Source organism: Chelonoidis abingdonii, chromosome 8 (genome assembly GCF_003597395.2).
Source record: "Chelonoidis abingdonii isolate Lonesome George chromosome 8, CheloAbing_2.0, whole genome shotgun sequence".
In the NCBI taxonomy this organism is placed as follows: domain Eukaryota; kingdom Metazoa; phylum Chordata; order Testudines; family Testudinidae; genus Chelonoidis; species Chelonoidis abingdonii.
Window position 1 is genome coordinate 87,667,458 of NC_133776.1, and position 12,515 is coordinate 87,679,972.

Genomic DNA, 12,515 nt, shown 5'->3' on the forward strand with positions numbered 1-12,515 from the left:
GTACTTCAGTGGGGCAGTGTAGGGCATGCTTGCACTGCCACTGCCCTGGCCAGCCTGTCAGCTGGATGCTATTAAAGAGGGTTAAATTCACTTCAGAATTACCTTGAAAATGTTTGTTTTTTTTCTTCCCTCAATCTAGAATTGGGTAATAAAAGGCTCACATCTTGGGATTTTTCATGTTAGAAATTTCTTGTATTATTTTTAAATGTACTAATAAAACTGCCAATTTCTTTCAGGTGGGTGTACATGGCATTCGAATAGAATTCGTCAATGAAAAAGGATCAAAACGCACCGCCACCTACTTACCGGAGGTTGCAAAGGAGCAAGGTCATTGTTGCACTTTATTTCATATGATCTGGTGAAGAATTTAAATATACATATAAACCTAAAATGCAATATTTGACCTTGCACTGATGTCAGATGATGGAGCAATACTTAACTGTAAGGAATGACTCTTATAAATGCCACTTACGTGCCTGTATAAAATCAATCCCTTTATTGGGAAGATTTCAATAAATTGTAGCAGTTTGTTAAGCAGGTCATAAATAAAGAGTAAAGTAGCAGCAATATGCAAAATAAAAGATGTAGGGGATGGTACAGTGCTAATTAAAAGCTGCCATTTTTCATACACCCAACTTGCTACAATCAGTGAAATGCAAAACCCGTTTAACTTAGTGATGGGATGACTGCTCATGGATCTTAACTGTGGAGTTATTTCTCAACCTGCAATACTGAAGTTTTTCTCTTGTTAGGCTCTCACTGCCGTCACTTAATCCTCTTTAAGAGCTTTGGCTTCCCATTGTTTCTTGAGTGGGTAGAAGGGAGTTGGTTTCATAATGAATGTCCCAAAATACTTTTGTAAATGAAAGTGTGTCCCTTTTAAAAGAGGCACAGGCTTACAAGTTCATCATTTGAAAGAACAAAATACACTAGTTCTGTTTAATACCAGTATGTGGTGCTGATCTGCTAACTACTTACTAATGTTTTCTCTTCTAGCTATGACTCAAGGGTTTTCTTTTTTCATTTTTGCTTTGTTTTTGCATTTGCCTCCTTATGTTTTGATTTGTTGTGTTAAGAGATAAAGAAAAACGTGCACTAAGGATCACCTTGAATATACAACTCCTTGTCTGCAAGTGACCACTTAAAATTATCCCCCAGATTTCCAGTACAGTTTTGTTTGTTCTGTACTTATAGATCTGCATCTTTCAGGAAAAAGTGTTTTTTGCTGAGCCCTTATATGGTCACTTAAGACAGCTCATACTATATTTATAAAGTGTAATTGTCATGTGAACTTCTTTAGTCAGCATTTTTATATATATAATTTTGGGTTCTTAAAAAAAACAGGTTTTTATACATGTGGTTTATTAAACAAAGCAAAATTATATAATTTAGTTCTTTGTGTCTAACCTATCTGAATAATCTAAGCAATTGTGTACTTTTGAAATACATCTAACCATTTTATCAATAAAAGATGCACAGTTCATTTTCTGCATATTATTGAGATACTATGTATTCAAAATTTGATTTTATATATTGCTTAAAAATAGTGTCAAAGACTTGTTGGAGAACCATAATTAATCTAAGCTATTTGTGGATTAATACTCCAAAAATATATAAGCCAACCCCGCAAATTGTTTAATGTTGTAATTCTGAAAATGGAAGAATCGCTGTTAACTTTAACAGTGGCACTTACAGAAAGATCTGAGAGACCCTATACCATTTGGTGATGAGGCATGGGATTTTTCTGTCCTCCATCTGCACCCCTTAAAGCACACTTTGAGCCAGTTAAAATTGCTTACATGCAATATTTCCAAGAGAAAGTTGATTTTCAAGTGGTTCTATGTATTTTATTTCAATATGATTTAAAGGGTTACTGTGATACGTGACTTTGCCATAGTAGGATGAAGTCCTCTTTTTCTTTTACAGCCTTTAGATTTTGGAAGGATATAATTTTTGTTTCTCCATACCGAGAAAGCATGGCTGTATTGGATCTACTTTTAAACTATGTGCAAGATCTTTGCCTTGCACAATAAACTTATTTTGATGTAGGAAGTATCCTATATATAGTACTTCCTGCAAGAGGCTGTTCTTAGGAATTTACATGTTATAGATCTATGGGAATCTTTATAATGGACTTTAGCAGAGTAGATGCAAAAATATAACTAAGTAATATTTTTATGTGAAGTCTGTTTCATTACATGCTCTTTGCTGATATTTATTCTAATAAAATTCAACAGGATGGGACCACATTCAGACCATAGATTCCTTATTGAGGAAAGGAGGCTACAAAGCTCCAATTAGTAATGAGTTCAGGAAAACCATAAAACTGACCAGGTATGTATTAGGGGCTACGTTACAGATATGTTTTGTTATTTCAATATTTCCCTAGTTTGTTTATTTCCTGCAGACATCTGCTAAAATATTGATGGTAAAGTCTTCCTTCATAGTAACAGATTTAACAATATCTTTCCTTCTGCAACAGCGGTCCTTTCTTCTTTTGGTGTGTGTCTTTAACTTCCATTAATAGTCACAGCAGTTCACAACACTCAGCAAGGGAAGAATGAGCTGCTGTTTAATGTATATCTTTTCAAGAGTCCTCTGTATATTTTATTTCATGCAGCTGCTTAAAGATTGCAACTTGGAAAAATGATAAGGGTGTGGTAGCTCTTATTTTCCAAAGTTAGTGCACTGGGTGTAACAGATATCCCCTCTAGGGTTCGAAACTCTCACTGTTCAAAATTCTAAAGTTCAGCTTGTGCAGGTGCTTCATATGCCCTTGCTAGGAAACTACATTACCCTCCCAACCTTTCTGAAAGGTGATACATTACGTAACATTACCCCTACAGCTGGGTTAATCAGCCTGACAGTCGGTCCCTATGTTCTTGGGCTGGGGATGTCACTCCCTTCACACAAACTAGGCAGTGTTGTTGACTTTTAGTGCTTTGAGATTATGTTCTCATTTTTAGAGGACACACTGTCAACTGGATGATGGAGAAATGTGGTTTTATAGGGGCAGTTCTGCATGCACCTAGAGAGGTACATTGTTAACAACTTGAAAAATAAATAAATTACAAAATTGAGAGATTGCAGGTTATCTACTAAGAGTCAGAGAAAAAAGAATTACAAGTAAGTCATTTTCACTTCTCCAAAGGTACCATTGGTAATAGTTAACCATTCCTGGAGATGGGAGCACTCTAGAAAGATTTTTTTCTTGGTGACAGTTACTTCATTTTAGACACTTAATTCCCTTCAAGCCTCAGTGACTGGGCCCACTTACACAAACCAGTTTAAGGATAAAGTGGTGCTACACACTTGCCCTAAATTCTTTCCAAAGGTGGTAATGACGTTCTACGTCAGTCAACCATCATGCTGTCAATACTCTTCTCAAGCCATTATGTCTATTCAAATAAGACCTTTCTCTATAAGTTCATCATCAACGGGCCATGAGGCTATAGTAAAATAAGGTATTCTAAGGTCCATTTGGCATATTTTGCTTCATTTGGCACTAATACCCCAGGACATGTTGTTCCCAAAAGAACCATAGAGAAGAATCTCTCATTACTACTCCTTTGCAGAACTAAAACTTAAAGATCCTGTTAAGGCACAACAAGAGTAATATATGCGTCCTTAGCAAGCCACTGACCTCTTTCTGTCTGAAATTTTCAGGGTAGCCACGTGGTAACCACCCACCTTCATACATTAGCAGGAACAGAACATAGGATTTTCAGCACCAAAGGATGCTGTAGCACTGAAATAAGTATCAGGCTGCATGGTTTCCGAGAACAGCCACTATAGAAAGTCATCATTACCCACACTAGACCAATATATTATACAAAGTATTATCACTTGGGCTCAGTCTTTGAGCAAAAGTCAAATTTGGTCTATCTGTGTTACAGAACCTGTTTCTCTACTAAAACTGCATGAAATTTCCTGCCTCCTACTGAACCCTTAATTTATTTTTGGAATGTCCCCATAGATTACAAATTTGTTATGAAGTATCTTAGACACTTTAAAAGGAAAGACAGGTTTGGGTGGGTTTTAATTCTCTTTTCCCATAGTTTGTGTTTCTCATTCCTATTTGGATTCTCCCTTCTGCACGCAGGTAGCGGCAGAACCAGACTTGTCACTCAGATTCATAACAAAAGCAAGTCCTCTGTAGAAAGTTCCAGATGTCATTACTCAAATAGTGATACCAGTACAGTGACTGCTAAATATAGAATTACTTCCCTCATCTTTTTGTAGACAGACACTTTTTTTCATTTATTTCAGTATAGCAATGTGAGAGAGAAAGAGATGTAGGAATACTTGTCCCATGTATATCACCTCAAGTACTGAAACTAGGAGAAAAGAAGCTAACAGGCAGGACAAAATGTCTGTACTTTATTTTCATGTGTGACAGTCCAAAGTAGAGGTAAGATTCCAGTATCGCAGATCTGGCCATGTGCCCCTTTGCTGGCTACCCACTGGACTGTTGTTTCTCTGCATCCCTGTGTGTTTTAAGCCTCTGGAGCCTGAATGAAGTCTAGCCGTTGCTCCAATCCTCAGTTCCCTAGGTATACTGTTGAGATGCTAACCTTTTTTCTGGCACCCTCTTCTGAAAGCAGGAACCTGCTGTCAAGCTACCTAGCCTCTGAGCGCTGTGCTAACCCTTCAGACTCTCCTGTGCTTAAACACACCCTCTCCTAGAACTTCACCCTAAAGGAGTGAAGTTTCTGATTACAGTTTAGTTCTCGAGGAACTGTAGTTCCTGTTTGAGTGATTGCACATGTGCATTGCACCGTAAGTCTGTAAGCGCCTCAAGCACAGTCACCAGAAATTTTTCCATCAGTGATACCCATCAGGGCAGTTCAAGTGCCCTCTGATGCCATGCACCTATAGTTCCAATATAAATCACCCACCTGACCCCACATCCCTTCAATTCCTTCTTACTGCCCATGATGGATAGCAGTTCTTTTTGGCAAGCTGTCTCTGTGGTCTTCTTTTTCTTATATTTGTTTGGTTAGTTGTAATTAGTTTTAGTTAAGTTCTGTAATTTGGTGATTTAGTTTTGGTCCATTCTCTGGTGCTGAGGCATGTCTTGGTCACCGGGCTTTGAGCCCTGTGCCTCTTGCAACAAGGCTATGCTCCTGACCTACCTACACTCAGGCTGCAAGTGCCTAGGAGAAGTTCACATTGGGAACTGTTGCCAGATCTGCAGAGACTTTAAACCTCGCACAAAGAAGGATCGGGAGGCCAGGCTGAAGTTTTTGCTCATGGAGCCGCACTGAAACTGCCATTTGAGCCAGGCTGGTGAGTCTCGGCACTGAATGCCTCCATATTGGTAAGGAGTGCTTCTCCTGCCATACCTGAGTCCTGGCACCGATCACCAACGAGGATGGCCAGGCATGGGGACCAGAGCAGAGTTAGATCTAAACCAGGCCACTTCTCTGGCTCAGTACTGCAGAAGTCAGCACTGTTGACTCTGGCACTTACGCAGGCACCTTCAGTTCCAGTACCGGATGAGCTGTTTACATCTGCAGTACCAACACTATATCGGTACCAACCATGCTGAAGGGCACCACCATCTCATCTGGCTGCACCCAGTCTTGACTCTCTTACCGAGGTCAGCACCAAACTACAGGAGCCAGCTTAACAAGATCCTGCTGAGCCAAAGAGTATCCACAGCTGATGCTGGCTGCCTCCTCCACTGACAAGGCAGCCTTAGGAACAGGCGTGTCAGCTCCCTCGATGACTATAAGGCTCACCAAGACTTGCTGAAGAAAGTGGCCTTAAATTTGGACATACAGGTGAAGGTAGTGAAGGAGTCCTCCCATAGCCTACTTGACATTTTAGCTGTGCCAGTCCCATCAAAATTAGCCCTGCTTCTCAGTGAGGCCATTATGGACCCCTGCATCACTTCCCCCCATGTCAAAAAGGGCTGAGCAAAAATACTTTGTTCCTTCCCAGGGTTATGAGTACTTGTACACCCATCTTCCCCTCCCTCCCACCACGGGATCCCTGCTGGTATCTGCTGCCAATGAGGGAGTAAGACAGGATCATCAGAGACCAGATGTCCCAATTTTATAGGGACGGTCCCACTATATAGGTGCCTATTACCTCCCCTCCCTCCATCCCAATTTTTCACACTTTCTATCTGGTCACCCTGTCAGGGTGCAACCCCAAAATAAAAGGACTCAGAAAACTGGATTTGTTTGGTAGAAAAGTTTATTTTACTAGGAGGAGTTACAACTCAGAACTGCAAACCAGCAGGCGCTGCTGGGCAGGTATGATTTTAACACGTCAGACTCCACGTGGAAGTTCAAGGGCTTGGTCCCACAAGAGGTTAGGCAAGAGTACTCCTCGCTGGTGAAAAAAGGAAAATTAGTGGGAAGTGCCTCGTTACAAGCTGCTTTGGATGTGGCTGACTCGGTAGCCAGGTCCATGGCTTTGGCAATGGACATATGCAGGAATTCATGACTACTGTCCTTGGGACTCCTGCAGGATGTACTTTTTTGAAGCTTCATGGATTAAAAGACTCCCGGGGAATGCCTAAGTCCCTTGGACTGTACACATCAGCACCTTCAAGGAAGCATATAGGCCCCAATAGCCCGTGCAGTACTGTGCTTAAATTGCAGCAAGGGCAGTTTAGGTTGGACATTAGGAAAAGCTTCCTGTCAGGGTGGTTAAACACTGGAATAAATTGCCTAGGGAGGTTATGGAACCCCCATCATTGGGGATTTTTAAGAGCAGGTTAGACAAACACCCGTCAGGGGATGGTCTAGATAATACTTAGTCCTGGTTTGAGTGCATGGGACTGGACCAGAAGACTTCTCAAGTTCCCTTTCTGTCCCACACTTCTAAGCCAGAGAGAAAGGGTTCGACTCCCATTATTCCCTTTCCGGATACCAGGGATTGGTACACCATCCTCCATTAAAGAGACGCCTATTCATATATCAATACCGCAAGGAGACACAAGGTTCCTCAGATTCGTAGTGAACCACTTGTACTACCTATTCAGTCCTCCCATTCAGCCTGGCTGCAGCTCCATGGGTGTTCACAAAATGTATGGTGATAGTGGGAGTGTTCCTGAGGAAGTTTAGGGGTGCAGGTCTACCCTTATCTAGATGACTGACGAGACAAGAGCTGGTCCAGGGCTCAGGTAGTGTTCAAGTCCCTAGGCCTTCTGATAAATGTAGAGCAGTCTACCCTCACTCTAGCACAAAGGATAGAGTTCACTGGAGCAGTGTTCAACTCTACTCAGGTCAGGGCCTACCTCCCAGAGGGATGTTTCCAGTCAAGCACATCCCTGAAAACATACCTCAGAGGTCATCCAATCACAGCAGCCCAAAATTGTATGAGACTAATAGGTCACATGGCCTCATGTACTTACGTGGTACAACATGCAAGGCTGCACCTCAAGCTAGGGTAGGGAGCTCACCTATGGCCCCTCAGAACTCGAGGCCTTTGATTTCTGGAGGAACTTTCACTCCACATCAGTGTCATGGAATTTAGAGCAGTTCACCTGGCCTGTCAGACCTTCATGCCCCACATTATGGGCAGAAAGTTGTTTGTTCTCATGGACAACGTTGCAGCCATGTTTTATGTCAGCAGGCAAAGAGGAGCTTCCTCTTGCCTCTTTTGTCCAAGAACACAAAATGAGATGGCAGATTGCCCCAGCAGGTCTTCCTCCCATCATCAAGAGTGGTCCCTTCGCCCAGATGTGGTGACGGATGTATTCCAGCAGTGAGGGAATCCTCATATAGACCTGTTTGCAATCAAGTACCACAGAAAGTGTCCCCAGTTCTGCTCCCTACAAGGCCACACTCCAGATTCTATCACAGAAACCTTTCTGCTACTGTGGATGGGACATCTTTACTATGCTTTTTGCCCTGTCCTGCTCATGCACTGCTAATGATCAAGCAGGACCAAGACCAGGTCATTCTGATAGACCCAGCATGGTTCCGCCAACATTGATTCTCCACTCTGCTAAGCTTCTCAGAGGTCACACCAATTCTTCTTCCGTTGCCCCCCGACCTGATCTCTCAGGACCGCAGTCAGCTATTCCACTCAAACCTGAGCTTCCTTCACCTATTAACCTGGAAGCTTCATGGCTAAATCCCAGAGAACAGGCTTGCTCAGAGCAAGTTTATCAGATCCTATTAGGTAGTAGAAAGTCCTCCATCAGGACTACTTCCATTTCAAAGTGGAAGCGGTTCTCTGTGTGGGTGTTGCAACGTGGAGTCTCACCCATGCCGTCATCCTTCTAAGAATATCTATTGCACCTGAAGCAGCTGGGCTTAGCTCTCTCCTCTATCAAGGTTCACCTTGCAGCAATGTCAGCTTTCCAACCCTGGGTGGATAACTGATCCATTTTTTCAAATGACATATCTGCCTTTCCTAGCGCAGATCCCTGTTCAGGATATTTGTAAAGCAGTGAACTGGTCATCAGTGCACACGTTCTCCTCCCATTATGCCATCACTCAACAGGCCAGAGATTATGCCAAATTTGGGCAAATTGTTCTGCAGTGTGTCCATGAACTCCGATTCCTCCACCTGTTCAACTGTTTGGGACTCACCTAGAGTGGAATGCACATGTGCAATCACACAGAAGAAAAAACTGTTACTAACCTTCTGTAGCTGTTGTTCTTTGAGATGTTTTGTGTGTCCATTCCATGACCTCCCCTCCTGCCCCTGTACATCAGAGGTTTTCTGGAAGGAACTGAGGGGTCAATTGGATGCTTTATACCGGTACTAAGGCGTGTGACACACTTCGGGTACCACTGAGGGAAAAATTTCCAGTGACTATGCTCAGGATGCATGCAGACCTAGAGTGGAATGGACCTGTGCAGCACATGAAGAGCTACAGTTACGCAAAGTTAACCACCGTTTTTTGTGCAAAGTGTCTGTGCTAAATGCTTCACAAGTCTTAACGTATAATCCTCTTTTACTTAATCATATAAAGCACAAGAGAGTACAGATCCTATAGACCATAACTAACATCCAAAACAAAATGCACATTGTTAGATCACTTGTCTCTTGGAAGTCCTTGGAGGCCATCTGTGTCCAGGAAGGCAGCCAGGGTTTCCCTGCTTTGGACGTGTTGTTACATATAGGGTAGCTTTTCCCTCATGAAGTTTCCTTCCCCCCAGCTTGCGACTTTGCTTTCTTCTGTCCAATGCTCCCTCTTCCTGTCTGTCTCTCTTTGTTGCTGTTTGTTCAGTGATTGGTAACTTTCCTTCCCCCCCACAACCCTGCACCCTTAGAGGATGGATAAAGCTGGTTTTCCCCTAGGATGCATCCGTTCATTAGCATAACTTTTGTGTGATTAAAGCATGATCATTAACATTAAGTATGCCCCACTGTCTCTTGTCTGGTGTGTACCCCCTGCAGGTTCTGTCTGCAGTGGAGGATCCACACATATACATATACAGGTATTCATAATCACAGCAGTTTTCATAGTAACATTTCATAATAACTCCACAAATCAACCAGAATTCATAACTTGTACTAGAGAGATTCCCTGATAATCACACCCAGGTCTGGGGGAAATCACTGAGAATCATTTCATTTAAACAGTAAATTTGGATAAGGCACTAAATTACTGATGTGGTACCAACCGTCAGGCCCAAAAGCCATCTCCATATAAAGAGAGTGGGTATCTGTCTGATGAAAATACGAGTGGGGAACACCACCACCACTCTGGTCTTGCAGATCTTTTCATAGAATGAATGAGATTTGTCCATTCCAAGGTAGCCACCAACTTTGAGTGATCGCCAGCTTCTGATGGAGGAGATATGTTTGTGAAATGTATACCTTAATCTTCTAGCTATATAGAAGCTGCCTTCTTAATGTGGTGAAAAACAAAGACTGAGATTTTCTAAAAGTTGGGTTCTCTTTAAGATAAATACTCAGTGCTGTAGCCCACCAAGTTAGGTTACTCTGTTTTAGATACAGAGAGGAGGAAGGCAGAATGATATTGTCCTCTGTGAAAATAAGTGTTTTGGATGTGAGTGAGGACATTGTCATTGAAAAATACAGCGTTTGTGGCTCACTGACAACTCACGATCCAGAATTCTCTTGGTCAACTTTATCATTGTTGAGAATACAAAGAGAGAAAATTATACAGTCCTGAGGCTCAAGGGGAGGAGCTAGTCTTTAGAGAACCAAACTCAGTTTCCAAGTATAGAAAACATAACTTTTTTTTTTTTTTTTCAATTCTGTAACTTTTTACCTTTTGCTTAGAAAAGAACTAATCGGAGATGGTAGGAGAGGCTCCTGCTGCTAGAGTTAATGGTATTAGAGCTTTGATATGAGTTTCCGCAAGTCACAAGAACCTAGGAATACTAATCTCCTACAGTTTTCAGAGAATAAGACTTACCAGGAAATGATTGTACTCAAGGTGGCTAACCCATCTCACTGCCCTTGCCACTGCAGGTGCACTTCTATTTTTAGTGTGTTAGCTTGATCACACCTAGCACACGTACATCTACCTGAGCTATAAATAACACCTCCAGCTCGAGCGTAGTCTTTCTTTACATTTGCAGCACCCAAACCAGTGAAGAATTGTTGGCCCTCATCAGTGAAGTAGTCAAAAATATGTATTTAGAGGACTGTTCCTTTCTTTCAGTAGTTGCGTTATTTGAATTGTTAAACTAACTCCTACTAACATCTGGGATATAGGGTAACAGTGAAACACTAAACACTTCTCATGGGATAAGATATCTTGAAACAGCTCCAGTTGCTTTTGCATTGAAATAATTGTGTTGTCATGCAGCTTCTGCTGCCCCCTTTCCCTCCTAGACTATTGAGAGAATTCGCGCAAGAGGCGTAACTTCTCTCTCTACTCAAGAAGTTAGAGGTGAAAAAAAATTTAAATAGACCAGCAGTTCTCAAACTGTGGGTCACCACCCTGTTCTAATGGGGTCACCAGGGCTGGCATTAGCCTTGCTGGGACCCGGGGTCAAAGCTGAGGCCCAAGCCACACCGCCTGGGGCCAAAGCCCAAGAGTTTCAGCCATGGGTGGCAGGGCTCAGGTTACAGGGCCCATGCCTGGGGCTGAAGCCCTTTGGAATTTGGCTTTCCCCTTCTTTTCCCTCCCCCCCCACTCAGGGCAGTGGGGCTAGGCTTTGGCTCCCCACTCCTAGGATTGTGTAGTAATTTTGTAGATAGAAAGGGGTTATGGTGCAGTGAAGTTTGAGAACCCTTGAAATAGACGAAACCTGGTCCATTGCTCATGATCCCCACTTCAGAGTGATGGCAGTAGTTCCAGCTGTCCTCTGAGTTCTAGTATTAGCATCAACTTTAATTCTCTCTTCTCTCACAGAGAATGTCTAAAAAGTGGTTTAGGAGGCAGAAGGATAGCAGGAGGATTTTGTTTTTCCATCTGGTTAAACAAGCAGATGTGATTCTAGTTTCAGACTGACTGCCCTTGGCCTGCTTTGACACACATTCAGGTAACTTCATTAGCTGTCAAGTTGATGGTTTATTTTCAGAGTGGAAGGGGCAGCATAGGAAGTGCCACACTTCATTTACATCAAACTGAGAAGATGCACGACTCGTCTTTCAGCCAAGGCCGGAAGCCATTTGATGAATTAATACATCACTAACAAACACTATCATGTCAAGTACACTTGTGCTTCCCTTATATTTTTGGTCTTTTGAATCAGTTTGTGGCAATAGAGCGCGAGGTATAGTCTCAACATAAATACATAATTTCCAATTTTACAGTACAGCAGAAGTGTAAATCTGGCAGCAGTTTGCAATTTTGTTATAAACTTTATTAATTTTTTTATAAAGAGTTTAAAAAGGAACTACGAGGGGCCAGATTCTTCTTTGCTATACTTGGGCCATGTCCACACTATGGGTGCTATAGCGGCACGGGTTCAGCACCACAGCTGTCACAATAGTGCGATAAGGTAGATGCCTCCGGCAGTGACAGAAGGGCTTTTTCTATCACTGCAGGAATGCCATCCCTGAGGAATGGTAGCTCAGTCAATGGAAGCATTCTTCTGTCAACCTAGCTGTGTCTAGGGATTATGTTGGCATAGCTACAGCACTGAGGGGTGGGGACAGGCTATGTCCACCTAACTTTTAGGTGTATACCAGGCTTTAGTACAAAAAAGGTGAGTAACTCCATTTTGACTTCAGTGGAGTTATTCTGCATTGGCACCTGTATAGAAGCATAATTTGGTCCAGACTGGACATTTACAACTAAGTTGAAGAGGTGGATGAGGCTTTTTACAGACAACTAGCAGAAATCTGTAGATCACAACTAAGTCTGTAGATCACAGGCCCTGGTTCTCATGGGAGATTTCAATTATCTTGATATCTGCTGGGAGAGAAATACAGCAGTGCACAGGCAATCCAGGAAGTTTTTGGAGATCGCTGAGGACAACTTCCTGGTACAAATGCTGGGGGAACCAACGAGGGGCCTTGCGCCTCTCGACCTCCTGCTCATAAACAGAGAAGAGTTGATCGGGGAAGTAAGGGTGAACGGCAACCTGGGCAGCAGTGATCATGACATGGTAGAGTTCAGA

The 12,515-nt window shown here is 42.5% G+C and overlaps 1 protein-coding gene across 2 annotated transcripts in view; it reads left to right on the forward strand.

The window, feature by feature from the left end:
* Positions 1-12,515, forward strand: part of AMMECR1 (AMMECR nuclear protein 1) — a 102,146-nt gene that overhangs the window by 82,891 nt on the left and 6,740 nt on the right. For both annotated transcript variants that reach the window (XM_075068816.1, XM_032788079.2), the window contains 2 exons: positions 237-327; positions 2,238-2,334. In XM_075068816.1, coding sequence (XP_074924917.1) covers positions 237-327; positions 2,238-2,334 — 188 coding nt within the window. The remainder of the gene's footprint in view (positions 1-236; positions 328-2,237; positions 2,335-12,515) is intronic.